Source organism: Salvelinus namaycush, chromosome 34 (genome assembly GCF_016432855.1).
Source record: "Salvelinus namaycush isolate Seneca chromosome 34, SaNama_1.0, whole genome shotgun sequence".
In the NCBI taxonomy this organism is placed as follows: Eukaryota; Metazoa; Chordata; class Actinopteri; order Salmoniformes; family Salmonidae; genus Salvelinus; species Salvelinus namaycush.
This window is the reverse complement of record NC_052340.1, coordinates 21287390-21314754: the sequence shown is the minus strand read 5'-3', so window position 1 is coordinate 21314754 and position 27365 is coordinate 21287390. Positions and strand designations below refer to the sequence as shown.

The window sequence follows — 27365 nt, the reverse complement described above, 5'->3', positions numbered from 1 at the left end:
TCAGGTCTTGGACACCAGATTCCTCACATTGGCTTGCTCCTCTCTCCCAGGTGTTTAAAGAAAGACATGAATCCATTGCCCTCTGAAAGTTTGGTCTTCCGGCTCTTAGAGGGGTTAGCCATATTGTGTTTGGGGCTTTGAGGAGGGTCAGCCTGTTTGGGTTCCTGGGAGACGAGTATCTGGAGAGGGGCGGGAGAAAACTCCTTTATGTCCTCATCCTGGTTGTGGTTGAGTTCTAGGTGTAAGGGGGGAGGTTTTGTCTTGACTATAGAGGAGCTCTTGTCTTGGTTCAGCTCTCCTATCTCTACGTGTGTAGGTCTCTCTGCTGCTGACAAGCTGTTGGACACCTTGTCCCGCTGGACACCAGATGTCTCACAGTGGCGAGGGGTGGTGGGTACCTCCAAGCCTCTGTTTTCAGAGTCCCTGGGGATGTTGAAACTTGCTGTCAAGTCTTTGTGTTTTGACATGGGGCTCTTAGACACCAGGTCTCGGACACAAGACTTCTCAGAGTGGCCAGGGAGGTTGGTACGGTTAGGCCCTCCAGAGGCTCTGTGTTTCAGGGACATCAGATCAGTGTCTACTGACTTCATCCCCCCTATGACCCCCAGAATAGGAGACGGAGTAGTAGGGAAAGTAAACAGATCATCCTCTTCCTCTTCCTCAGTAGGAGGGGCTTTAGGGGGGAGGGTGAAGGTGTGTCTGCGGGTGAGTATTTCCTTGGGGGAGAGGTGAGGGTTGAGGAGGTATCTAGCCAGGCTCTCGCTGCCTCTACATGCATCTCCTAGCAGCCGCTGTCTGTCCTCTTGGAAGGTCCTCTGGTGAGGGGAGGTGGAGGTGATGGTGGAGATGGTGGAGGATGTAGCATTAGTGGTCGTAGCGTTGGGTGATCTTGTGGAGGTGTTAGTATTATTGGTGGCATTAGGAGACTTCTGCTGCTCCAGGCCGTACTCCCCAGACGAAAGACTACCACGGCTGCTCTGATACCTCAGAACCTTCCTGGACACTTCACGCAACTTCTGGGCTTCTTCCTCATTTCCCTCCTCCTCCTCCTTTTCCTCCTTGTCCTTCATCGTCACTGAGATGGGTCTACCTGTGGAGGTGCAGGAGGAGGAGCTGCTGCTACCGGTTCTCCTGGTTGGCTGTGTAGAACCATCTGGTTTCTTAGGGTTCTGCTGTGTCTCCTCGGGATGTGGAACCACATTCTCCCTCCGGTTCCTTTTGCTGTGGGACTGGTCCTTCTGGTCACTCTGAGAGGTCCCAGCCAGATCTCTGGCTGAGTTCCACTCATTCTCCTTACACACCTCTGTGGCCTTGACACAACTTCGATTTCCCCGTTCTGCCGAGGGAAGGTTTGCTTGAATGGGAACCTCTGACAGTCTGCTAATGGTGGGGGAGGGCATGCCCGAGCCTTTTCTCCTTTGGGACACACGACTGGTCAGGATCCTAAATCAAATCAAACTTTATTCAAAGTTCATATGAATGTCACAACACACTTTTACAGAAAAAAAGAAAAACACATTACAAAAAGAAAAACAGAAAATAACAGATTATATTTCAAAAGAAAGTATGACCAACTTCCGTAGTACGGACTCCAGGGCCACACCCTCCATGTCCTTGTCCCGTATGGAGCAGGTGGCGGTGGAACGGCGTTTAGCAGCATTAGCATCACTCAACAGTCTGTCTCTGGTTCTCCTCTTCACCTCCGCCACCTCACGATCACGGTTCTCCTACACACAGATAGAATAACACATGTTAGGGAGCCAGAGGCAGTGAACACTGGAATCTACCAAGAAATCAGGGAAGGTTAAAGAGAAAAGAGAAACGACAGAGATACTCATTGAAGACAAAAGCCAGCCAAAAGTCCTCACACAGAAAAGAGTGAGATGGAGATCTATGTTCCCAAGGAGGCCAAGATGGCAGTCAGTAAATCAGAGAGCATCAAATAATAGTATGCAAAAGGAGTATATACACTATTTTGTAAACCGTTTTTTACCTGGATGGCCCTCAGGAATTTCTCACAGAAAGAGTTGAAGATGGAGCAGCATTCATCCAGTCTGAACTTGCTGGGGTCTTCACAGAAGTACTCAGCCACTGAGTCACTGACTGAACCCAGCGACTGCAGAGAGAGCTCAGTCTCAGCCAGACGACACTCTGCTTCCTACAAGGGACCACACACAGAACAGAAATAACTAAGGTTGTGTCCCAAATGGCACCCTGTTCCCCATATAGTGCAGTAGTTTTGAATAGACCCCTATGGGCCCTGGTCAAAAGTAGCGCACTATACAAATGGAAAAGGGGTGCCATTAGGGTCGCAGAGTACATTTCTGAACCTACAGGGGACCACAAACATCAATAACCTCAACACTGGTCCTAGAGTTGTAGATTCACCACCAGAGGTTATCAAGGCTATGACAAGGGCCCAGAGTTTTTCCTGGTCAGGTTATGTGGTCAGGCAAAACTTGTGGCACTGGAAACATTACATAGGTATACAGTATAGGGGAAAGTAGCGATACAAGATCTGAAAGGCATGGAGAATACACAGGCAGGCTACCTCGAGAAAGTCCTCCATCTGAGCCCGTAGCTCCTCCTGTTTCTGCGCCTCCTCCTTCGCCTCCTTTACTTTCTTCACCTCTCTCTGAAACTCACTCTCTATGTCCTCCTTATGGATCCTACAGGGGTGCAGAACACAAATATCAATCATTCAATACAGACAAACAGAAAAGCACAATCATTACAATAGAATGCCTTACAGTGGGGTAAACAGCAATATTAAAGATATTGTTGAAGCGTGTAAAACACTCTGTATCTGTACCTTGCTGCATCAGCGATGTGTGTGAGTTTGTCCGGGAATTTCAGCAAGGCCACATCAACCTTCTGAGCTTGCTACAATCAACATAAACATGAACAACTATTGCATCAGAGACAAACAAGATTCTAGATAAAGGATGAGCTTAAAATAAGGGTTCTAATTACCATGACTACATAGTGCATGAGGTTCATGCCTGGTTTGTTGGCCCTTGTGTCCACTAGTTTCAGTAGTGATGCCATCCTGAAGCCAATGGCACTGCCAGCATAGCCGCCCTGTGGACACACAGAGGACAAGTGAGAGACAGTCAGTCAGGCTGACAAATTAACCTGAGGATTACTCAAAGCTTGTAGAAAGAGTTTCTAACATATATAAAGGTATACAGTATATTATATAATCAATGATATCATTGTTTCCCACTCACAGCGTTCATGTAGTTTCCAGTCTTCAGAACCAGGCGGATCACAGAGTGTAGGTCGTCACTCTCTAACAGCTCTGGAGGGAGAGACAGACAGACAGACAGACAGACAGACAGACAGACAGACAGACAGGCAGGCAGGCAGGCAGGCAGGCAGGCAGGCAGGCAGGCAGGCAGGCAGGCAGGCAGGCAGGCAGACAGACAGACAGACAGACAGACAGACAGACAGACAGACAGACAGACAGACAGACAGACAGACAGACAGACAGACAGACAGACAGATGAGACAGTTGAGCTTAGTACAGATACACACTGGCCTTATTAAGATCCAGATCACATGCAGACGCAAACTTTACCTTTTCCAGCTGTGATCATGGTGGCGATGGATTGTTTCATTTCATCCATGAGCGGGAAAAACTCTTCTTTGAGAACTAAACTGTTGAGGCGCTCCTCATAACTAAAAGAAAGGGTACGAATAATGATTAATATTCTATAACACAACAGGCATTCAAGACATAGAAAACACAAAACTGTACAAAACGGTGAATTAGATGTTTGTAGACGGTTCAACACACTCACTCACTCACTCACTCACTCACTCACTCACTCACTCACTCACTCACTCACTCACTCACTCACTCACTCACTCACTCACTCACTCACTCACTCACTCACTCACTCACTCACTCACTCACTCACCTGGGAACCTTGATAAGTAGCATCATAAACAGGTCTGCTTCAGGAAGAGCTGACTGGTCCCCTTTAAACCCAACTAGCTGCTTCACCTGCACACACACAACAGGTATTCATCTTAGTAAGACACAGCATTACGGTAAGGGTTGTAACTTGGGAGAACACTGTTATAACTGTCTCTCAAGCTAAATATGATCAGTTCACTGTGGTAGTTAGCATCAACAATGGCGGCAAGCTGGCGACAAACCTCAGCTCCCCCAATGGTGGTCGAACTGGAGTTTGCCCTATGTGGGACAAGGTTGCCAAAGCGACAGCGGGCTGATCTATGCTTGCCTACTGGGAAAGGCTGTGTTAAGTACTGTACCTCTTCTTTCTCTGGCAGCAGCTTACACAGCTCCTTCAGTTTACCTGTCCCAAATTTCAGTCCGTTTCCTGAACTGATGTCCTTGATCATGTCCCCTACTGGCCTGGGGAGAGACACAGACACTGATCAGTTACTGTATTATAACCAACATAACTTTGGAACAGGGGCGACTCCTCCTTCTGGGCAGGTGGGGCAGAGACCCACCTGTTTTGAGCCCCACATTTTTTGCAAAAAATAAAATAAAAACACATTTGAGGGGAGGGGGGCTTGCCTGTTTTGCATGTTATTTTGGTATTAATATGTATCACATATCAGTTTGCAAACAACGTAAAAAAAATATTTATATATCATTGAGTTAATAAAGTCGCATACAAACATGGTCTATTTTTTGTTTTCTTGAGTAAGGCAGCTCCAAAATGCAGGTGTTTCAGCCTAGCTCAGTGCTTTCTGTGGTGGGGCAAGCCAGAAAATATGGAGAGTTGCGCCGTGATTGGCTCAGTGTTCTGTCACTCATGGGGACACTACGTCACAGCGAAGTGTAAGGGGAGACCTTGAAAATTCTAGCCCTTTGGCTACTGACATAGAGTTACATTAGAAATGCCCATCCAAGAAGGCTCAAGGTCATTGGCCACAGATAAAATGATGTCAAATCACGTTATATGTACAGTAGCTTAGATTGGACTGATCATGACAACATCATACTTTCAAAATCTTAGCTAGCAATCATCATCATGAATCAAGTCGACAATCTACTGGTAAATCCTTTTCAATCCTTGTCGTATGAAGATAAATAATGAAGAGAAATTATAGATAAAACATATCGGTGCTCCTTGGCCATTGGACATAAACAATACACAACAAGTTGTAAATCGCAAATTCAACAATGAGTGGTTTGGAAGGAAGTGAGCACAGCACAACAAGGTGAGTCTACAAATGTATTGTATGCTGCTGCATACATTATGTAATATGCCAGGGAGATATGTATACTGTAGCTAAGAAAGTAATAATGTTACTAAGTGTATGTTGTGTAGTAAGCTGTTAGTAACCCATGTGCCTGATGCTAATAATTTGGTCCCTTTTCCCCTCTTAATTTCGCCTACTGTTCTGACTTCGTGGTGCACATGTAACCTATAGCCTGTTTTAGAGAAATGTAATCATTGAATATTGTAAGAGCTTTCATTGTCTGCTTATATGCCCCCTTTATTTATCCTACGGTTCTGACTTGGGGTACAGGTAGAATACTGTAAGAACAGCCCATGTTCTGAATTCTGTTGCTGTACAGTTCAAAAGTGCTGAACAAATAGCTATATTGATAACGTCCGTCCTAGCTCGCTCATTAATGTCTTAATCGAAATTTACGGATTGCCTCTTATCCGCTCGTCGTTCTCTTATACCATAGTTTGTACATCTCAATTGTCAGTAGAAACCACATTTGTTTAAACAAGTCAGCCATATCAGATATGTTTTTAAAAAAGGCAGTAAATGAGGCTGAATTAACTGTTTCACTGCCAGACAAGGCTCCGCTGATAGCCAAGTGTAGCAGTGGTAAGGTGTTTGGACTGCTGTTGGGACTCTGCTGTTGGGACAGCTTTATGTAGGCCCTAGAAGTTTGTGGGCACCGTTTGTCACCGTTATAGTGCAATTAATCTATTGTTTAGTGTTGTGTTGTGTAGTGGCTTCGCTGGCATGCATACTTATATATTTATATATTTTTTGCCCCACCAAGATTTACATGCTAAAATTGCCACCGGTTTGGAAACTTCATCGACTGATTCATCCACTAGGTTCTCCTAGGAGCCTAGTCAAGGAGAAGGGCTGTGATTCATTAATCTCCAACTACACAAAGTGGTTAATGAAACATGGCACAGAGGAAATGAGCAACACATTTAGAGACCCAACCCTAGAACATGAGTAATTCAGAAAATTAAGCCTGGTAAGCAAGGCTGCTCCTTGCCCCATGGGTTGAACACCCTATTAGTGCATTTTTCCACTTTAACCAACCACAGACAGGCTCTTACCTGCTATACATATACACCTACAGCTGACCTGGAATAATGTTTTCTTTCCTCAGAAGCACAAGAACAAAAACGCTGACACAAAAATACATTTAACAGAAAACAGAAAACTGCATCCAGAAATGGACATTACAAATAAATGTAATAATAAAACATTGAGAAGATAAGGCTTGTATGTCTTTTTGAGTTTTCTGTCTGCGAGAACAGTACAATCTTCAGAAGATTAGGTACTGTAGCCAATGGCATGTAGTAATATTGTAACACATAACACAGTCCTACTGTGGGCCTACAAAGAAAATTGTTTAGTAACACATTAATGCCATTTTTCAATAGTTCATCTATGGAATGACCTGGGTGCACTGTTCCTGCATTAGTGTTATCATGTAGAGCCGACCTGTTGGGACAAGCTGCTGTACCTCAGACACACAGAGCTGGGAATGTCAAGCAGCCTAGCCTCAGGACTACTTGGCCTTGCTGTCCCAAATGACCCCCTATTCCCTATTATATAATGGACTACTTTTGAGCAGTGCCCTATGGGGGTCAAAAGTAGTCCACTATAGGGAATAGGGTGCTACTTGAGATGCAACCACTGTGTCTTCTTTAACTTGACACACGTGGCTCTGACAAACCCTCCACACCTTCAGCACACTCCCAGTTTATGTCTGAGTCCCAAATGGCACCCTATTCCCTATATAGTGCACTACTTTAGATCAGACTCTGATCAAAAGTAAAGCACTATATAGGGAATAGGATGCCATTTGGAATGCATCCTATATTTGCCTCTCTCTGACATACCTCTTGAACTGTTTCAGGAAGATCCCAACATTCATGCTCCTCTTGGAGTTCAGTATGGAGACCTGGTGGTGGTGGGACACATATGCATGAAGTCATCAGTTAGTCAATAAATAATGTTGGTCATACCAGAACACACATACGCACACAGACACACACACATGAAGACATCGGTAAGTCAATAACAGGCGTTGAGTCTATCAGGAGCTCAGCATTTAGCTTAAACAGTCTTCTCCTTTATCCCAAATACATCCTCATTCCCAAACAAACAACGGATTGCAAAGGTTTTACTGGTTTGATTGACTTGTTTTTGAGAGCCCATGATAAGCCAATGCAACAGCTGTCAACATACTGACATTCCTAAGTCTTGCTCCTCTATACTGAGTTAGAAACAGGGACAGGTAAGAGACTAAAGGCCCATTTCAATAGCTCCACATTTGACCTTTATTGAACTGCCAAGGTAGCCTAAATGTGACAGCAGGGTGGTTTCACTAGCAAACAACAAGAGACAAAAGTAGAGGGTCAAAAATAGGTTTGTTAATATGACAATAGCATTGTATACCAGGACAATGACTCACAACAGTTCCGTAAAATCAAGAACCGTCACTTACAGGAAGGGAAGTACTGTATCTTAATTGAACCCACAGCCCTGTTCATTATTATAGAGGTAGCAATGAATGCTGGTTTACAATACATACAAGTATCAACTGCATGGCAACAATTAGCACATATTAGTGGTTCATTTACTCTCCCTGGGTAAACTGCTGAAGATTAGTTAGGCTATACTGACTCTGCCCCCCCTTTAGTTTATACATCAAAGCATTCCTAGATGAAACCCCACTGCATAAACATCCTATGTTTGTTAAGCAGAGGAACATTAAGAGGAACATGTCATAGTTCCAATAAGTCACACAATATCACACATGAAAAAGGGCAATGGACACATAGTAAAATGATGGTCATTCATTTAGTCCAATTTTGTTGGTTAGTCTCCATTTTTTAGTGTGGTGAACTTGTGCTTTATCTAGATACCAGATTAGATAACCTCTGCTGGTGAACTCATGCTGCTTGCAGAGTGCAAATATTTATAATCAACCTATTCTCTGAGAGTTTAGTCAAATCAAGCACTCTAGCAGTTGGCATTCAAATGATGGTAAAGACTTGATAGGTGTGTGGACAGAAAGGTACGACAGCCTTCCAGTTACAGCATGTTAATGAATCATATAAAAAGAGATCAGGGTAGAATCGCCTCCAAGCTTCGCTCACGCTGACTGGTTTGTTTTGAACACTTTCGCTAATACATTATTGCTTCCTGATGTACTTGAGTTTGATCCAAGTGAAGCGCACAAAGAATCTTGCTAAAGCCACACTAAGAGAGTGGTAGCTTCCCAATTGGCACCCTATTCCCTTTATAGTGCACTACTTTTGCCCAGGCCTAGACCAAAAAAAGCACCATCATGGAACCATGGGCTGATGGAATTGATCTATTTCCCCACGTCCACCTTGCCACCTTAACCGTAACCCTAACCCTGGCCCACATGACTACATGACTGAGCCTGTTACAACAGAAAGGCTGTAGGAAAACAACACATCATCCTGTGATACTGTGATGTACACCCCAACTCCACAACACACACTCCCTGAGAAAATCAATTAGGGTCTAAAGAGCACATGTCAACATATCCAATATCTTTGGTCGTAAACAGAACAAATATTCATATTCAATTCGCTGTTTCGGTCTCTCGTCTACTCCCAGAAAGTATAGATGCTCAATACAAACTATCAGGTGAGAAATCATGAGCAAGAGAAGAATGACAGAATGATGCATGACATTGGAGAGGCCTTGGCAGGGACCAGATAGGATATGTATGCCTCACAGACTTATACAGTATCTGATCAAGGAGAAAAGTAGCTGATGTGGTTCCAGCTGATGTCGTACCTCTTGACTTCTACTCAGCTACAACTGACACACTTCTCTCCAGCTGCCAGTATCAAGCTAGAGAACTGACTCCTGGTACAGAAGGTTAGGTCAACTCACCACTTCTGTGCCCTGGCTGTTGGTTGGCTTGCCTCTGATACTCTGTCTGTTCAGAGCCTTTTGTCCCTGTCCCTGCTGCTGGCTATGACTGAACAGCTCCTCAATCCTCTGAGTGTCCAGCTCATACTCTCCCAGAGTCTTCTCTTCCGTCCAGATGTTGTGTTTGCCCACCACCACGTGTTTGGGGATTGCATCCCAGTTGAAGTTACGCATTTTGGAGACGTTGAGCTGGCGGCCTGTGGATAGCCCGAAGCCTATGCCAGGGGGAGGAGGGGGGCCTGGGGGAGGGGGGCAGGGGGGAGGTGGTGGGGGGGCAAGGGGAGGTGGTGGAGGAGGAGGAGGTGGTGGAGCGATTGCTGATTCCATCTTAAGTTTAAAGGAATTAGATGGACCAAGGATCAGGAACAGATCATGGTATCATCATTACGGCTTCATCATCACCTCCATGTTGTACACATAAAGTGTCACAGAAATGTTATTCAATTAGTGTTGAATACCAATTATTGAAGAGGGTGATATAATCCTTTTCCTTGATTGATCCCCCCTGTAAAGAAACAACGGTACCGGTAAACTTTTAACACAGAATGTTAGGCATGCAGCATAAATGACTTCCCTGTACTGTATTGCCCAGCACAGAACAAGTATCTTGACAATTGTGGCTGAAGTGCTCAAATGAGACACCATATCAACAAATGCTGAATTCAAAAGACATTGAAAGCAGTATAATTATAAAAGACGTGTATGAATTTACAAATCAAAAGCATCCACCAGAAAAACGGAATACAGTAGGCTACCTATTTTGATCAGATTTGATCTTTAGCTTACTAATGTGTGATAAATGAGGGAAGAGGATTCTGTATCGGACCTTACCTGCTCGATATCCAACGTTCCACCAAGAGTAAAAACTATTTCGAAAAACCAAAAACTACAATTCAATCCAGTAGTTAGTCCGACGCCTTCCTCTTCAAACTTCAACATCAGAGGTGTGAGTTGAGTTGACTACTACCACTGGACCGCTACCAGCGCTGTCAGGTTTCCACTAGATAATACATACACAAAGTCAAGTTCCACAGCTACATAGTCAAAATTGGCCAAAATAAAAATGTTTTTTGTTGTTAATTTAAAGTTAGGGTTAGGCATAAGGTTAGCAGTGTGGTTAAGGTCAGGGTTAATGTTACGGTTAGGTTTAAAATCAGATTTTAAGAAGATCAATTGTAGAAATGGGCGGGGTTTAGCCATAGTTATGACTTTGTGGCTGTGCTAACTAGTGTCAGAGAAGTAAAAGCATGTCGCAACTTTACCTGCGTACGGACTGAGTCTAACGATGTATATAAACCCTTGAAACTCAAATTATGTATTGGCGATTGAGAGGGTTTGAAGCCACCTGTCGGCCATATTGGCACTCCCCAGTAGATCAGTCCTCCATAGGAATGATTGGAATTTTATAGTACTTCAATTACATTTTTCAAGGACAGAATGACATGTATATAAGTATTTTTTGTTGTAGTGGAAAAAGTGACATTAGTCATTTCAAAAAATTATACTTTAAGGAAAATGTTTTTATATATATGTACAGTACCAGTCAGAAGTTTGAACACACCTATTAATTCAAGGGATTTTCTTTATTTTTACTATCTTCTACACTGTTGAATAATAGTGAAGACATCAAAACTATGAAATAACAGATATGGAATCAGGTAGAAACCCAAAAAGTGTTAAACAAATCAAAAGATATTTTATATTTGAGATTCTTCAAAGTAGCCACTCTTTGCCTTGATGACAGCTTGCACGCTCTTGGCATTCATAAAAATTAAGAAAAACCCTTGAATGAGTAGCTGTGTCCAAACTTTTGACTGGTACTGTATATACTGTATATATATATATATATATATATTTGTTTTATGTTTAGCTCACCTAATATAATTTTAAAGTATGCATTAAGGTGTCTATAATAGAATACATGTGGCAAAAACAAATTTTGATATTTATAAATGCATTTCTATACCTTCCAAAATATTGGAGTGCCACGATGGAGGCACAGTGCCCCTCAACACAGTGCCCCCTATAAATAATCTAGTGTACATATAAATGATTGACTGAGCTCAATGCCCTGTTAACCCCCTAACTGCCCGTGCCATATTCCATTCTGACAGAAGTACTGTAAAATCTGTACTGTGTCTGGCCGCTCAAATGTGTCAGTTTACAGTAGGCCTAGTGTTCCTACTGAATTATCACAAAGTTTTACTTGATATAATCCAGTAAAATGTAAACAGTGTGAAACTGGTCATATGCGATGTACAACAAGGCTATAATGGGGTTGAGTGAAGACCAGTGTGGGCGGACTGCACCACTGACTAAATCGAGTCATTGTCAGTTGATACATATAAAAATGTCAATTTGTTAATGCTTTCCTTGTACATATGTTTGTCCTGTGTAAATATAATTTTTTCTTTGGGTTCTGAAATCCTTAGTTTTTTATAAAAGTCAAATTTTATGTGATGTCCGTCAAACTAGTAATGTGCCTAGTAATCCACTGTTTTCGATGGAGTAGGAAGTTCAAATCAAATCATTTTGTATTTGTCACATGCGCCGAATACAACGGTGTAGACTTTAAAATGCTTGCTTACAAGCCCTTCCCAACGATTCAGAGTTAAAAATATAATACAAAGAGTAACATGAGGAATAAAATACACAAGAATGAAGCTACTGAGTGTACAAAACATTAGGAACACCTGCTCTTTCCATGACATAAACTGACGAGGTGAATCCAGGTGAAAGCTATGATCCCTTATTGATGCCACCTGTTAAATCCACTTCAATCAGTGTAGATGAAGGGGAGGAGACAGGTTAAAGAAGGATTTTTATGACTTGAGACAATTTAGTTATGCATTGTCTATGTGTGCCATTCAGAGGGTGATGTAGCCAGTCAAGATGCTCTCGATGGTGCAGCTGTAGAACATTTTGAGTATCTGAGGGCCCATGCTAAATCTTTCCAGCCTCCTGAGGGGGAAGAGACGCTGTCGGGAACTCTTCACAACATGTGGACCCCAAGGAAACTTGAAGCTCTCGGCCTGCTCCACTACAGCCCTGTCACTGTGGATGGGGGCGTGCTCTCCTCTCTGTCTCCTATAGTCCACAATCAGCTCCTTGGTCATACTGACGTTGAGGGAGAGGTTTTTGTTCTGGCACCACACTGCCAAATCTCTGACCTCCTGTAGGCTGTCTCATCGCCGTCGGTCAGCAAACTTGACGATGGTGTTGGAGTCGTGTGTGTCCACGTAGTCGTGGGTGAACAGGGAGTACAGGAGGACACTAAGCACAGACCCCTGAGGGGCCCATGTGTTGAGGGTCAGCATGGCGGAGAGGTTGTTGCCTACCCTCACCACCTGGGACCGGCTCATAAAGAAGTCCAGGATCCAGTTGCAGAGGGAGTTGTTCAGTCCCAGGGTCCCGAGCTTGGTGATGAGCTTGGAGGGGACTTTGGTGTTGAACACTGAGCTGTAATCTATGAATAGTATTCTCAGATAGTTATTTCCCTTCTTGTCCAGGTGGGAGGTAAGACTTAAAGCATGCACTACCACTTGATACACTGCTCAAAAAAATAAAGGGAACACTAAAATAACACATCCTAGATCTGAATGAATGAACTATTCTTATTAAATACTTTTTTCTTTACATAGTTGAATGTGCTGACAACAAAATCACACAAAAATTATCAATGGAAATCAAATTTATCAACCCATGGAGGTCTGGATTTGGAGTCACACTCAAAATTAAAGTGGAAAACCACACTACAGGCTGATCCAACTTTGATGTAATGTCCTTAAAACAAGTCAAAATGAGGCTCAGTAGTGTGTGTGGCCTCCACGTGCCTGTATGACCTCCCTACAACGCCTGGGCATGCTCCTGATGAGGTGGCGGATGGTCTCCTGAGGGATCTCTTCCCAGACCTGGACTAAAGCATCCGCCAACTCCTGGACAGTCTGTGGTGCAACGTGGCGTTGGTGGATGGAGCGAGACATGATGTCCCAGATGTGCTCAATTGGATTCAGGTCTGGGGAACGGGCGGGCCAGTCCATAGCATCAATGCCTTCCTCTTGCAGGAACTGCTGACACACTCCAGCCACATGAGGTCTAGCATTGTCTTGCATTAGGAGTAACCCAGGGCCAACCGCACCAGCATATGGTCTCACAAGGGGTCTGAGGATCTCATCTCGGTACCTAATGGCAGTCAGGCTACCTCTGGCGAGCCCATGGAGGGCTGTGCGGCCCCCCAAAGAAATGCCACCCCACACCATGACTGACCCACCGCCAAACCGGTCATGCTGGGGGATGTTGCAGGCAGCAGAACGTTCTCCACGGCGTCTCCAGACTGTCACGTCTGTCACATGTGCTCAGTGTGAACCTGCTTTCATCTGTGAAGAGCACAGGGCACCAGTGGCGAATTTGCCAATCTTGGTGTTCTCTGGCAAATGCCAAACGTCCTGCACGGTGTTGAGCTGTAAGCACAACCCCCACCTGTGGACGTCGGGCCCTCATACCACCCTCATAGAGTCTGTTTCTGACCGTTTGAGCAGACACATGCACATTTGTGGCCTGCTGGAGGTCATTTTGCAGGGCTCTGGCAGTGCTCCTCCTGCTCCTTCTTGCATAAAGGTGGAGGTAGCGGTCCTGCTGCTGGGTTGTTGCCCTCCTACGGCCTCCTCCATGTCTCCTGATGTACTGGCCTGTCTCCTGGTAGCGCCTCCATGCTCTGGACACTACGCTGACAGACACAGCAAACCTTCTTGCCACAGCTCGCATTGATGTGCCATCCTGGATGAGCTGCACTACCTGCGCCACTTGTGTGGGTTGTAGACTCCGTCTCATGCTACTACTAGAGTGAAAGCACCGCCAGCATTCAAAAGTGACCAAAACATCAGCCAGGAAGCATAGGAACTGAGAAGTGGTCTGTGGTCACCACCTGCAGAACCACTCCTTTATTGGGGGTGTCTTGCTAATTGCCTATAATTTCCACCTGTTGTCTATTCCATTTGCACAACAGCATGTGAAATTTATTGTCAATCAGTGTTGCTTCCTAAGTGGACAGTTTGATTTCACAGAAGTGTGATTGACTTGGAGTTACATTGTGTTGTTTAAGTGTTCCCTTTATTTTTTTGAGCAGTGTACTTTAATGAATATCCATTCTTTAACGCTTACTGTGTGTGTACCTGTACTTGTCCTGGTTGTTATAGAGTTGTCAGTTGGATTTGGAATTCATTGTTTTTTATAAAAAATGTCATACTATGCATCCCCTGCCAAAACCAAAACATCTGCTGTGCAATGACAGGCTGCTCCTTCTCCGTTAACAAATAATGGCTCCTTTGGCATTGAAGAATGGACATTTTTACAAGTATCGATTGACAGCAACTCGATGAAGTTGGAGGTGCAGTCCTCCCACTCTCATCCCCACTCAACTCTGTTGTACTTGTACATCGTGGAGTTGAGGAACCCGGCTAACGCGATTTAGAGTGTGTTCTTGCCTGGAGCTGTGAAACTGGTAATGCAAATACAAACATTTGTTTTTGTCCATACAATCTACCTGAGCTGCTGAACCGGTCTTCACCGTATCCACCTAAGCATCACAGTATAGCATTTGTTTCTTCCTCCAAAAGCTTCAAACACCCTAACAAAGCTTTGTATTCCCGCTAACAGACCCCAAACCACCACCACAAATGCCTATACAGTCATTCAACCTTCGATGTTGGATCCGCCACTGCTCTTGAACCGTTTATGCTACAAACACCAAACCAACGTTGACATGTGCAGTCTGACTCAATTTAGATTGCTTCAACACAGCTTTTTGCTACCATTCATAGGCTATTTCATAAACTACACTGCTCAAAAAAATAAAGGGAACACTTAAACAACACAATGTAACTCCAAGTCAATCACACTTCTGTGAAATCAAACTGTCCACTTAGGAAGCAACACTGATTGACAATAAATTTCACATGCTGTTGTGCAAATGGAATAGACAAAAGGTGGAAATTATAGGCAATTAGCAAGACACCCCCAAAAAAGGAGTGATTCTGCAGGTGGTGACCACAGACCACTTCTCAGTTCCTATGCTTCCTGGCTGATGTTTTGGTCACTTTTGAATGCTGGCGGTGCTCTCACTCTAGTGGTAGCATGAGACGGAGTCTACAACCCACACAAGTGGCTCAGGTAGTGCAGTTCATCCAGGATGGCACATCAATGCGAGCTGTGGCAAAAAGGTTTGCTGTGTCTGTCAGCGTAGTGTCCAGAGCATGGAGGCGCTACCAGGAGACAGGCCAGTACATCAGGAGATGTGGAGGAGGCCGTAGGAGGGCAACAACACAGCAGCAGGACCGCTACCTCCGCCTTTGTGCAAGGAGGTGCACTGCCAGAGCCCTGCAAAATGACCTCCAGCAGGCCACAAATGTGCATGTGTCAGCATATGGTCTCACAAGGGGTCTGAGGATCTCATCTCGGTACCTATTGGCAGTCAGGCTACCTCTGGCGAGCACATGGAGGGCTGTGCGGCCCCACAAAGAAATGCCATCCCACACCATGACTGACCCATCGCCAAACCGGTCATGCTGGAGGATGTTGCAGGCAGCAGAACGTTCTCCACGGCGTCTCCAGACTCTGTCACTTCTGTCACATGTGCTCATGTGCTCAGTGTGAACCTGCTTTCATCTGTGAAGAGCACAGGGCGCCAGTGGCGAATTTGCCAATCTTGGTGTTCTCTGGCAAATGCCAAACGTCCTGCACGGTGTTGGGCTGTAAGCACAACCCCCACCTGTGGACGCCGGGCCCTCATACCACCCTCATGGAGTCTGTTTCTGACCGTTTGAGCAGACACATGCACATTTGTGGCCTGCTGGAGGTCATTTTGCAGGGCGCTGGCAGTGCACCTCCTTGCACAAAGGCGGAGGTAGCGGTCCTGCTGCTGGGTTGTTGCCCTCCTACGGCCTCCTCCACGTCTCCTGATGTACTGGCCTGTCTCCTGGTAGCGCCTCCATGCTCTGGACACTACGCTGACAGACACAGCAAACCTTTTTGCCACAGCTCGCATTGATGTGCCATCCTGGATGAACTGCACTACCTGAGCCACTTGTGTGGGTTGTAGACTCCGTTTCATGCTACCACTAGAGTGAGAGCACCGCCAGCATTCAAAAGTGACCAAAACATCAGCCAGGAAGCATAGGAACTGAGAAGTGGTCTGTGGTCACCACCTGCAGAATCACTCCTTTTTTGGGGGTGTCTTGCTAATTGCCTATAATTTCCACCTTTTGTCTATTCCATTTGCACAACAGCATGTGAAATTTATTGTCAATCAGTGTTGCTTCCTAAGTGGACAGTTTGATTTCACAGAAGTGTGATTGACTTGGAGTTACATTGTGTTGTTTAAGTGTTCCCTTTATTTTTTTGAGCAGTGTATAAAGCTTGTTGTCCTCATTCATTTCAATGGTGGAACAACTGCCACAGAACATTCAGAATGTTCCAACAAAAACATTTTGAGACCGTAAAAACACATTCGATCGATTATGCTACATTACCATATCGTCGTTGTCTGACAAAAACCTAATTTCCATTTTTGCAGAGTCAATATATATATATTTTTAACTTTGTTTTATATGACACTTTCTGTATCTTTAACTAAACACATTCAGCGGTTCAAGGCCTGACCATCTTTTGGGATGTTACATTTCAGATGTACTAGACTTTTTAGATGAAACATCAGGACACTGGAATTCATCACATCACTGATCATGTTGTTGACATGTATGACATGATTAAATAGCAATACCTGTGATTAAACATGGCGCACATCCCAAATTGCACCCTATTCCCTGATAGTGTACTACTTTTTGCTCTGGTCAAAAGTAGTGGTCTATGTAGGGAATACGGCACCATTTGGGATGAACAATTGAGACCCCTCTATCCACTGTCAAACTGATAATAAGTCAGAGAGATAACTAACAAGATACAGCACGGTTCAAGCAAAGAATTTAACATACTCCAAACTTTTGTTCCCTCATGAAAATATTCCTGAATCACATTTTTTATTTAACTATGCTAGTCAGTTAAGAACAAATTCTTATTTTCAATGACGACCTAAGAACAGTGGGTTAACTGCCTTGTTCAGGGGCAGATAAACAGATTTTTACCTTGTCAGCTCGGGGATTCGATCTTGCAACCTTCCGCCCCATTTACATTGAGCATGATTATAATGAACAAACTACTACGCATTTTTTTAAATAATAGCTGTAGCTGTAGGATGGTGTGATCCTAGCAATGAAAATATAATTTATCTCAAGAAAAAAGGTCAGTTTCAATCAGACAGATTGTTTTTTTGTTGTTGGTGTGTCTCAAATATTGCCTACTGTCCTCATCTACCTGGTGGAATAGATACAGTAGGTTTGTCAACAGGCCGATGAAAGACATCCTATAACTTCACAAGCTTTTTAATAGACCAGATAGCTACCACTGACTTCACCAGATACAAATCAGATAAAACTCAGCTTGATTTAGACTTAACCCTGATAGCAGGGGTGCGTCACAAACTGCCTATTCCCTATATAGTGCACAACTCAAACAGATAAAAAGGGGCCATTTGGGACGCAGAGGACAGTTTCCTGATTAACAGTAAAGAAGACAATCACAGATGGAAGTTCCAGTCATTTTTCAGCCATGTTTTGGATTGTATTGCCATGTAATATGTGAACACAATATGGTACAGCACTTATACAGGTGATGACTACAATATACTCAGTGGACAGCAGATGGACGAGTGTTATTACTGTACAGCTTTTGTGAGGAAATATAAAGTCTGTATGGAAACATCAAACCATATACTATAAACCACCATTTCATATACTGTACACCAGGTCCATATGTTTTTTTTTTTTTTAAATGGAGACAATATTGATGTAGAAATGGGAGAAAAAAACAAGAACATACATCAATGGAATTAGTAGAGGTATTTTTATAAACATATATAAATTCTATTTGATTATTGGGATATATGTTATAAAGACATAACATAATAAACACGTGTAATAACATTATCTGTAGGATTAATCAGAGGGAGATTATCTATTGTAAATGAAAAAGTCGTACTTCCTGTACTCAAAATCATTGATAGAAAAAGGGGCAATATGGAATTGGTTCAAATCCATTTTTTTTAACTTAAATTCATGATATATAGCCATTGATTCTTGACTGCTTGTTTTACAAATCCAGGATTGCCCCTTTAACCCATCATTTCTGTCATCAATAGTATACCACAGACTGTAGGTTTCTCACTTCGCTTTCATAAATCTACCTCTAATCTTCACCTGGTGCAAACAATGTAACTGGTCCAGATTCTTGATATCCTCTACATATGTAAACAGTTTACTGACCTTTCAAATGACGACCTCTGGAAGCTTTACATAACACTTTACAAAAGAGCGAAAACAGTTTGAAAAGAATGATTACATTTATGTGCAAAGTATAAACTTAGAATAATTTCTCAAAGTATGATGAATTAAAAGTCACGCTACACAGCAACAATAGCATGAGGCTCTGTTGTGAATAATTAACACAACAAATCAACATAAAATAGACGTTCTATAAACAAATTGGCAAAACTAAATGAAACTAGATAAGCATTCTTTTCCCCTTAGTATCATCATCACTAGTCTCTACTTGTCCCATCTCTAGTTTTTATATACAGTTCGTGTAGATTACATATATCTGTTCATCCGTCTATCCATTCCTCTTGTTTCTTCCAAGCCCAGTGTGTCTCTCCATCTGTGTGTCCCATTTATACCAGAGACCTGACTGAGACCTGGGGCCGTACGTATCAAGCATCTCAGAGTAGGAGTGCTGATCTAAGATCAAGTCCTGCCTAGCCATATAATCTGATTCATTATGATCTAAAAAGGCAAAACTGATCTTGGATCAGTATTCGTACTCGGAGATGCTTGATACGGGCCCAGAGGACTGGGAGCTAATCACTCTAGCTCTCCTCCAGCCAGGAGGGCTTGTCTGACCCTGGGGGCTTTAACTTGACGTTGAACTGTCTCAGTGTCTGTTCCAACTGCTGCTGGTTCCCAGCGAAGTAGGCTGAGATAGCATTATGGAAGAGGAGCAGCTGCTTGTGCATCACCTTCACCTACACACACACAGAGAGAGAGAGAGGTAGCATTATTGTAAATTAACATACCACCCAACTATCCAAATAACTAACTAACCCACCTTGTTCTCCTCCAGGAACTTGAGTTTGATGGTGACGTCTGAGCGCAGCCGTTCGTACTTGTCTCTCTGCACCTGGTACTGCTGCTGGGACACCTCTATACGCACCATGGTGGCAGCATCACGAGGACCCAGACTCAACTCCTCCAGGTCGGCCCTGTACGCATCAAACTCCAGCCTGGAAGAGAAAGAGGGGAGAAGAGGCAGCATAAAAAAAATAGGCTTGGGAGGTATCCACATTTTTATACGTCATACCGTTCGTTCTTCTGCTATCCCGGGATTTATGGTTTACCGGCATAGCACACAAAGCGGAGCAAAAAACGCAAATAAAGCCTATTGGGAGTCTAGTACCAGAATGCTAACAACATTAGCACATGTAATAACAAAATCACAGACACTGTTAGCTAAATGCTAACGTGCGAAATTAAACAAACTCAATTGCAAAGACAGGCAAATCCAGCTCAAAAACTTATAAAAGCATAGCTAGTAGCTACCAAATGTCCTTTTCAGTGAGTGCGGACATTTACAAGCAAAAGTGAATGAAAGAAATTGTGCAACTAAACAAAGTAATGCATGCTTTACTCAAGGAAGAGCAGCATGTGTACACAAAGCAGAGGGGAGATGAACAGAGGATAAAAAAACGACCGCTAGTAGGAAGTACAGGGAACAGATGTACAGATAAAGAGCTCTGGATGAGTTGACTTCTCAAATACGGCAGAAAGCCGATATAAGATATCTGATGGCAAAGATTTAGTAGTGAATTGCATACAAGAGTAACTTTATCACCTCCTGTGCACAACAGAGACTCCCCGATAGATATAGAACTCTATGAACTCCCCAGCCCCCGCTGTCTCCCACTGTGCTATTTACAAACAAACACGTGACTGAATGAACTGTTCTGGGGAACTACAGTATGTAAGTTCCGATCGCTGCAGCTGTTCACAGCCCATCTGTAAATAGCCCATCCAACCAACTACCTACCTCATCCCCATATTTGTTTTTCTGCTCTTTTGCACACCAGTATCTCTACTTGCACATCCTCATCTGCACATCTATCACTCTTGTTAATGGCTAAATTGTAATTACTTCGCCACTATGGCCTATTTAATGCCTTACCTCCTTACTTAATTTGCACACACTGTATACAGATTTTTCTATTGTGTTATTGACTGTACGTTTGTTTATATTTAACACTGTGTTGTTGTTTTTGTAGCACTGCTTTGCTTTATCTTGGCCTTGTTCTCAACTGGCCTACCTGGTTAAATAAAGGTGAAATAAAAAAAATATATAATAATAAAATATATAATAATAAAATAAGTCATGTAAAATAAGTTTACAGGTAAAATGAAGAACACAATCTGCTTCATCTCCTAACATATTGCACAAGTTGACTGCAGGTATTAACTTAAAAAGTAGCTTGAAATATTCAAATCTATTGAAAAACTTAAAATAAATTGTTTTGACAGTATTGAAAAACCTTCCTGTGGCTTTTTCCAAATATCCCGGTATACACAGTATACCACCGAAGTCAATAAAACACCCGTATAACACCCTTGAACACTCAAACACAGTTTCACCTCTGCCAGGTCTGCATGGAACACATCAAACTCCAGCCTGACACACAGCACTATGTCATGTAGACAAACATACTCTATATTATGTCTCTGGCAATCATAGATATAGACTGTAAACCTCATTATAACTTGGCAGTATGATCATTTGAAACTATTGCATTATAAAGAGGTAACTACTATAGTATCTCCAGGCCCTGCCCTTTCTTTCTTTTAATTATTTTTTTTTTTAAATACATTTTCTCCCATTTTCTCCCCAATTTTCGTGGTATCCAATCGCTAGTAATTACTATCTTGTCTCATCGCTACAACTCCCGTACGGGCTCGGGAGAGACGAAGGTCGAAAGCCATGCGTCCTCCGAAGCACAACCCAACCAAGCCGCACTGCTTCTTAACACAGCGCGCCTCCAACCCGGAAGCCAGCCGCACCAATGTGTCGGAGGAAACACCGTGTACCTGGCCCCCTTGGTTAGCGCGCACTGCGCCCGGCCCGCCACAGGAGTCGCTGGAGCGCGATGAGACAAGGATATCCCTACCGGCCAAACCCTCCCTAACCCGGACGACGCTATGCCAATTGTGCGTCGCCCCACGGACCTCCCGGTCGCGGCCGGCTGCGACAGAGCCTGGGCGCGAACCCAGAGACTCTGGTGGCGCAGTTAGCAGTTAGCGATGCAGTGCCCTAGACCACTGCGCCACCCGGGAGGCCTGGCCCTGCCCTTTCTAACCCTCCCATCTTTATTATTACCTTGCAGCCTCGTACAGTTTGATGGTCATCAGTGTGTCCTCCATGGTCTTGTTGACCAGTGTATTGATGCTGGACACAAAGAAGTTGATGGCACCAAGCAAAGCCTCCCCGTTCCTACACAACAACTTCTGGGTCTCCGCATTGTAGCCAAACTCATCCTGTGGACACACACACTTGTGTTTTATATACTGACTTTTCCTCTACATTAGGTATTTATGGATTTATTACAACTCAGTAAGGTAGCCTGGATTCCAAACTGAAACTGATAGGCTTGGTTTCCAACCAAAAATTACACCCTGGATTTTCAGGCAACATTTTTGGGGGCCAATTTCACACAGTGTGCCACCTGCAGCTGATTTCTGGCTGGGCTGCGGTCTACGGGTTCAGGGTTCAAATTCAGGGGTTATAAGTTACCCGAAGTTCAGGTGATTTCTGGCTGAGGTCTGCGAAGGTGTCCCCCAAGGCCTGCTGGGTCTGGACCATGTTGTAGAAGTGGCTGGTCAGGGCGGTGGTCAGTCTCAGGACAGACTCGTACTTCCTCTTGGTGTCCCTGAGCACGTCTATCTGGGCCTCCAGCTCCAGGTCCACCGTCCGAGAACCACGGCCGAACCGCTCCGAGAACATCTGCTTGGTACACTGGGGTAGAGGGAGAGATGTGATTAGGACAAAGGAGATAACAGAAAAGGAGATGAGAATATATCCTTGGCACACTGGGATAAAGATGACATGGAGATGTGTTCAGAATAGAACCGAACAGTTACTTGTTTTCCAAGGAGGAAATTATTCCCAGTCTTGTATGAAGACAAATGATCATACCAGTGCAGTTGCAATCGACCCATAGAACACAGTGAAGATTCAATGAAGTATGGTTTCAACACATTTTCCCCAGGAGACAGGTTCTGTTCTGTACCTTGTAGGTGTTGATGCCCCACTTCTTAACGCTGTCTAGTTTCTCCACAGCCACACCACGGTTAGCCTCCTCCACTGACATGTTCTGGTTGCTGTTACTGTGGTGCATCCCCGACCCTGACACAAAGGATAATAAATAACCTGCTCACTCTCAGAGGATTCCTTGAAGTGGTTAGTTGTTGAGACCTAGTTGATAAAGTCTATAGTAAATAAGACAGGACTGTCCATCTCATTTACAATGAACGCTGTCACAAAACCAGCTTCAGTCAGTAGCGCTTTGATACACAGATTACACACAGAGGCTGATCAGTGCTTAGTTGGGCACTCTCCTCATCACTACTCCTCAAAGCGAACACCTGAAATATTCCTTTCATGCACCAAGTATGTCTTTGAGGCAAATGGTATGACAGTGATTGAGTGATCAGTTGAGAGGACAGCGAATGAAATGAATGAGTGAACAGAGTGAAGTGGGGTAAAGGACAGTTGTGCTGTATGGGACCAGTGTAGGGCTGCAAAGTTCCAGTATTATTGCCAGGTAAAATGCCCACATTTCCCAGAAACCATGGTTTCAGAATTCTGGATTTACTGCTTATAGTAATTCTGGAATTACCTTCCAATTCCGGAAATCTTCTGACCAGGATTTCTGTAAACCTGGAATTTTTCAACCCTAGTCCAGTGGTACCTGTGAACGGCTGGTCGGTCTGGTTCTGGTTGGTTATCATTCTGGCTGCTGACTGGCTGGAGACCAGACCTACACCCTGTCCCCTGGACTTCATTCGCAGGTCTGGAATGGACATGGGGGAGTGGGATGATGGGGAGAGGATATGTGATATATGAGATGGAGAGAGTAGATGAAGGTTGGTGAACGTGTTAAAAGGGTGAGAGGATGGTGAGTCATGCAGGTTTTCCATGTCGAAAAAACAACAGAATGAAAACACAGATGGAGAACAATATGAAAATATTCACAACATAAGTAGTGGTAATGTATGAAATGATGCACATGTCATGTGGTGAGTTAATGAACCGCAACATTCCATTAGTTAACCGCTTCATGCTACATTTGCATACATAGGATATGTCCAAAATGGCACCCTATTCCCTATGGGGGAGCCATAAGGCTCTGGTGAAAAGTAGTGCACTATGTAGGGAATATGGTGCCATTTGGGATTAAGTTGTCATCATTAGAAATATTCACACAAACATAACATAGTAAATCAAACAGCTCTGCAATAAGTCAGTCAGGTTAGTAAACATAACTAGCTTTTTTGTTAACATCCACCGACATGCATTCAGTATGCATTGGACAGTAGAGCAGCATTCCCTTCTTTCCCGTGACATCTGTAGATGTACACATTGTTGTCGAAGAGAGGGACTTCAACTGTGTCTGGGGTTGAACAGCAACCCAGGCTACAGGCAAGGCTCATTCTCCCATAGAATTAAAGAGTAACTAATGAAAACACCCTTGAAAGTGTAAACAGGTGAAGAAAATAAAAGGTGGGGGGAAAACTGTTAAAGGTAGACTCAGCAATATGATGTAGATGCAGACAGTAAACAACATAGTGGGTCAATTTCCACAACAACTAAGAGTGTTGAAGCTCGAAGCTCAACTTAGCCGGTGTTCTTTGTGCCCAGGCTACCACACTGTGAACATTTAAAAATGTTTTTAAAAAACAAAAAAAGTGATAGACAACATTACAGATAAAACTAATAATTTTTCTGCAGGTGTGGGTAATAATTTGTGTGCAGGTGTGATTGGAAGCCCAAGGGCTTGAATGAAAACCACAAAAAACAATACATAAGAACAAAAATAAGAAAGGTTTGTTAAAATAGATAACAAAACCTACTAATTATAAATGTAGAAATGAATTGATCAGTAATCACTGTGTGAGAGCGAAGTTTTGCATCTTGCTCATCTCAATATCTCTGGTGCTGCTCGTGGCAACATCATTTTCGCTGAGTCTACCTTTAAAGAGGGAAGTATACAGTTATGTGGAAGGTGGCTGAGAGGTGCAAAGCCACCTGTGGGCTGAGATTCGGCTCCAGGGACAGGGGCACAGTTAGGGGCAGGGGGGCTTCTCCTGTCCACATACTGAGGGTTGAAACGGATAGCAGGGCCTGGTGGATAGGGTTGGTTAAGATAGTCAGTAAGCTAGAGTAGGATGTAGATCTCAAAATCAAAATAGACAATACAGTAGAGAGTCTCTGTTTGCTACTCATAGAGACTCCTGAAAGAACAGAAAGAAGGTTAGGTCAAAATAGAGTCACTGATGCAGAACAGCATGCTTCTGGCAAGGCCCTGATTTTTTTTTAAAGTTTGAATTCCATCAGGACAAACCCCATTGGGGCAGTTGAAAATGTAGTCTTCACCATTCTTAATGCTAACAAACCAAGCAAGCCTTGCTAAAGGGACTAGGCTATTCATTGATTCAATAAGGACCAAGTGTACATAATTAAGTGGACGTTCCAGTAATGCACTGCAGTGACAGCAGTAGGCAGCGCTAGAGAAACCTGTCTGTACCTTTAATGGAGCTAGTGAACAAGTGAGAGCAGTAGAGCTGTATGTACCTTTGATGGAGGAGGTGGGTATGATGCCCCCTGCAGGTCCTCCGTAGCCTCCAGACACGACGCTGGTCTCATTCAGGTTGGGACCAGACACCATCACCTGCTGCAGGTCCTAAGGTGAAGCCACAACACATCAATGGAATAGATATAACCTAACTCTAATCAGTCCCTCACGGATTTAGCAGAGATGTTTTGTGATATTTGCAGCCAAAAACACTTGATTTTGCTGTGCCAATTCTGACATTTTGCGTGGCAATGTGCAATGATTTTGTTCAATTTGTTGCGAAATTGAGCTTGGCGAGGAAAACGTTTGTTGACGTGTGGCTTGATCGAACCATATTATGTGGTAAATGTGTAGTGATTGGTTGAAATTACGAGCCCTAATTTTTGTACTGCAATGATTGGTCAGCTTTATACGATAATAATGCATTGATGTTACTGTTTTATGCTGAAATAGTGCAGTGATTGGTCCAATTTGCAAGCCCTGCATAATATGTGGGGAATTTATGATTTTGCACCCAAAAAACTGTCTGAATCCTGAAGGGACTGACTAATGCATAATGATCCTGTTAAGTTTATTGTCAACCCGAAGAAGACCTTCCATATAGGCCTAATCTTTGTTGTACACAGACACTCACACACATGAAAATGGTTGATAAAGGTTAATTGTGGTTAGTCTGAAAGTCTTCCATGTTAACGTGTACACTACATCTAAATCTAGAGTTCTCCTACAACGACGTGACACACTCTCTCTCATCCCTTCTACTGCATATCCCTACCTTCTCATCTAAGGTCCACTGAATCTTTGCAGCCTGCACAGAAGTGAGACATAATACAGTACAATAAAATACACTTACAAATAGTTGACGTAATGAGTGGTCACCACACACAGTATACATATAAATACTGTAAGTAATGACTGCATCCCAAATACTTTTGTACTTTTGACCAGAGCCCAATGGGCCATGGTCAAAAGTAGTGCACTATATAGAGAATATGGTGCTATTTGGGACATAACCATATTACCCACCTGCTCCAAACTGTCATCCTCGGCCAGGGTCTCTCCATTGCTGTTGATAGGAATCTCCATGGTAGCTGCCTTGCCCATAAAACTGTCTGCCATGGTGGTTGTCTGCAGGAGAGAGTGCGTTGGGAGAGAAACAGAGAAATGGGCGATGGAGAGAAAGATGGGGGTGAGAGAGCACGATCACCACACACACACTGAGCTTTTCACATTAATGATAGGAATGTTTGCAATGTAAATATGGGTAGAATATGCCTAATTCAGCATAATATCAAGCCTAGCCAGCTGTGATATGTAAAAATGCAGTGTCCACATTCCTTAGCTAGCTGTCCACCGGTAACGTTACAGAGCTGAATTCAGCGATAACCTGCTCTCTCAACAAGCCATCACATTTCACAATACAACACATTACAAAAGCCATAGTTAGCTATTCGTGATCATTATTCGTGTTGTATCTAGTTATTTTGCTAGTCCCAGCAAAACGACACCTAGCTAGTTAGTTCCAACCTAGCAGCCCTAGCCAGCTGGCTAAACTGGTGGTGCTGCAGAAAATGATGATCTCAGTGAGTTAGCGTGATCTGCTAGCTAGCTAACGTTACCTGCTGTGTAGGTCCAGTCTCCCAAAATGTCAAATGTTGCTGCTTATTCTGCACGGTATTTCATAAAATATTACTATTATAAACGGAATAACACCGTTACAATGTTTATTTTTCGTCTGTTGATGAACGCATGATTGTAGTCGTGATTCCGTTAGCATCCCCGGGTAGAACCGAGCACAGTATGCAGATAAAATCCCTAAAGCCCAGTTCCGCCCTCCCTCCTCTGGCCCTACACGTAATGTTACGTCAAGTCGCCACGTCGAACAGTTGACGACATCAACCCCTCCTCCCCTCCACCATTTAGTGATTTGGATTGTTTGGTTTGTGTGGAAAAACAAACATCACCACTTTAAAAGGAAGTTGTCTCTGCAACTAGGGCAGAAGGAGGTTTTGAGAACAAGACGTTGGTGGCAACTTAATTGTGGGGAGGACGGGCTCGTGGTAATGGCTGGACGCAATCAGTGGAATGGTATCAAACACATGGTTTCTATGTGTTTGATGCAATTTCATTTGCGCCGTCCAGTCATTATTATGAGCCATCCTCCCTTAAGCAGCCTCCACTGGTTTTGAGTTATTTGATT

General features: G+C 43.6%; 2 protein-coding genes across 4 annotated transcripts; both read right to left on the bottom strand.

Annotated features, from left to right (window-relative positions):
• Positions 1–23: 23 nt before the first annotated feature.
• On the bottom strand, positions 24–12354 carry LOC120028425 (inverted formin-2-like). The gene is made up of 13 exons (XM_038973646.1): positions 12336–12354; positions 9127–9404; positions 7092–7153; positions 4282–4384; positions 3924–4009; positions 3581–3681; positions 3231–3301; positions 2974–3081; positions 2813–2883; positions 2552–2669; positions 1994–2158; positions 1576–1727; positions 24–1416 (listed from the first exon to the last, which is right to left on the bottom strand). The coding sequence occupies exons 1-13, from the start codon at positions 12352–12354 to the stop codon at positions 24–26; spliced, it is 2727 nt and encodes a 908-aa protein (XP_038829574.1).
• A 5453-nt stretch (positions 12355–17807) lies between these two features.
• LOC120028682 (arfaptin-2-like) lies at positions 17808–26996 on the bottom strand. 3 transcript variants are annotated; one of them, XM_038973903.1, is made up of 10 exons: positions 26785–26996; positions 26192–26293; positions 25941–25973; positions 25165–25273; positions 23210–23383; positions 22601–22716; positions 22105–22326; positions 21691–21848; positions 19378–19552; positions 17808–19294 (listed from the first exon to the last, which is right to left on the bottom strand). In XM_038973903.1, the coding sequence occupies exons 2-10, from the start codon at positions 26282–26284 to the stop codon at positions 19139–19141; spliced, it is 1236 nt and encodes a 411-aa protein (XP_038829831.1). In that variant the 5' UTR covers positions 26285–26293; positions 26785–26996; the 3' UTR covers positions 17808–19138. The 3 variants fall into 3 exon arrangements, with proteins under 3 accessions (XP_038829831.1, XP_038829833.1, XP_038829832.1); XM_038973905.1 differs by having other exon boundaries at positions 23282–23383; positions 26785–26994; XM_038973904.1 differs by lacking the exon at positions 25941–25973.
• Between the last annotated feature and the right edge of the window lie 369 nt (positions 26997–27365).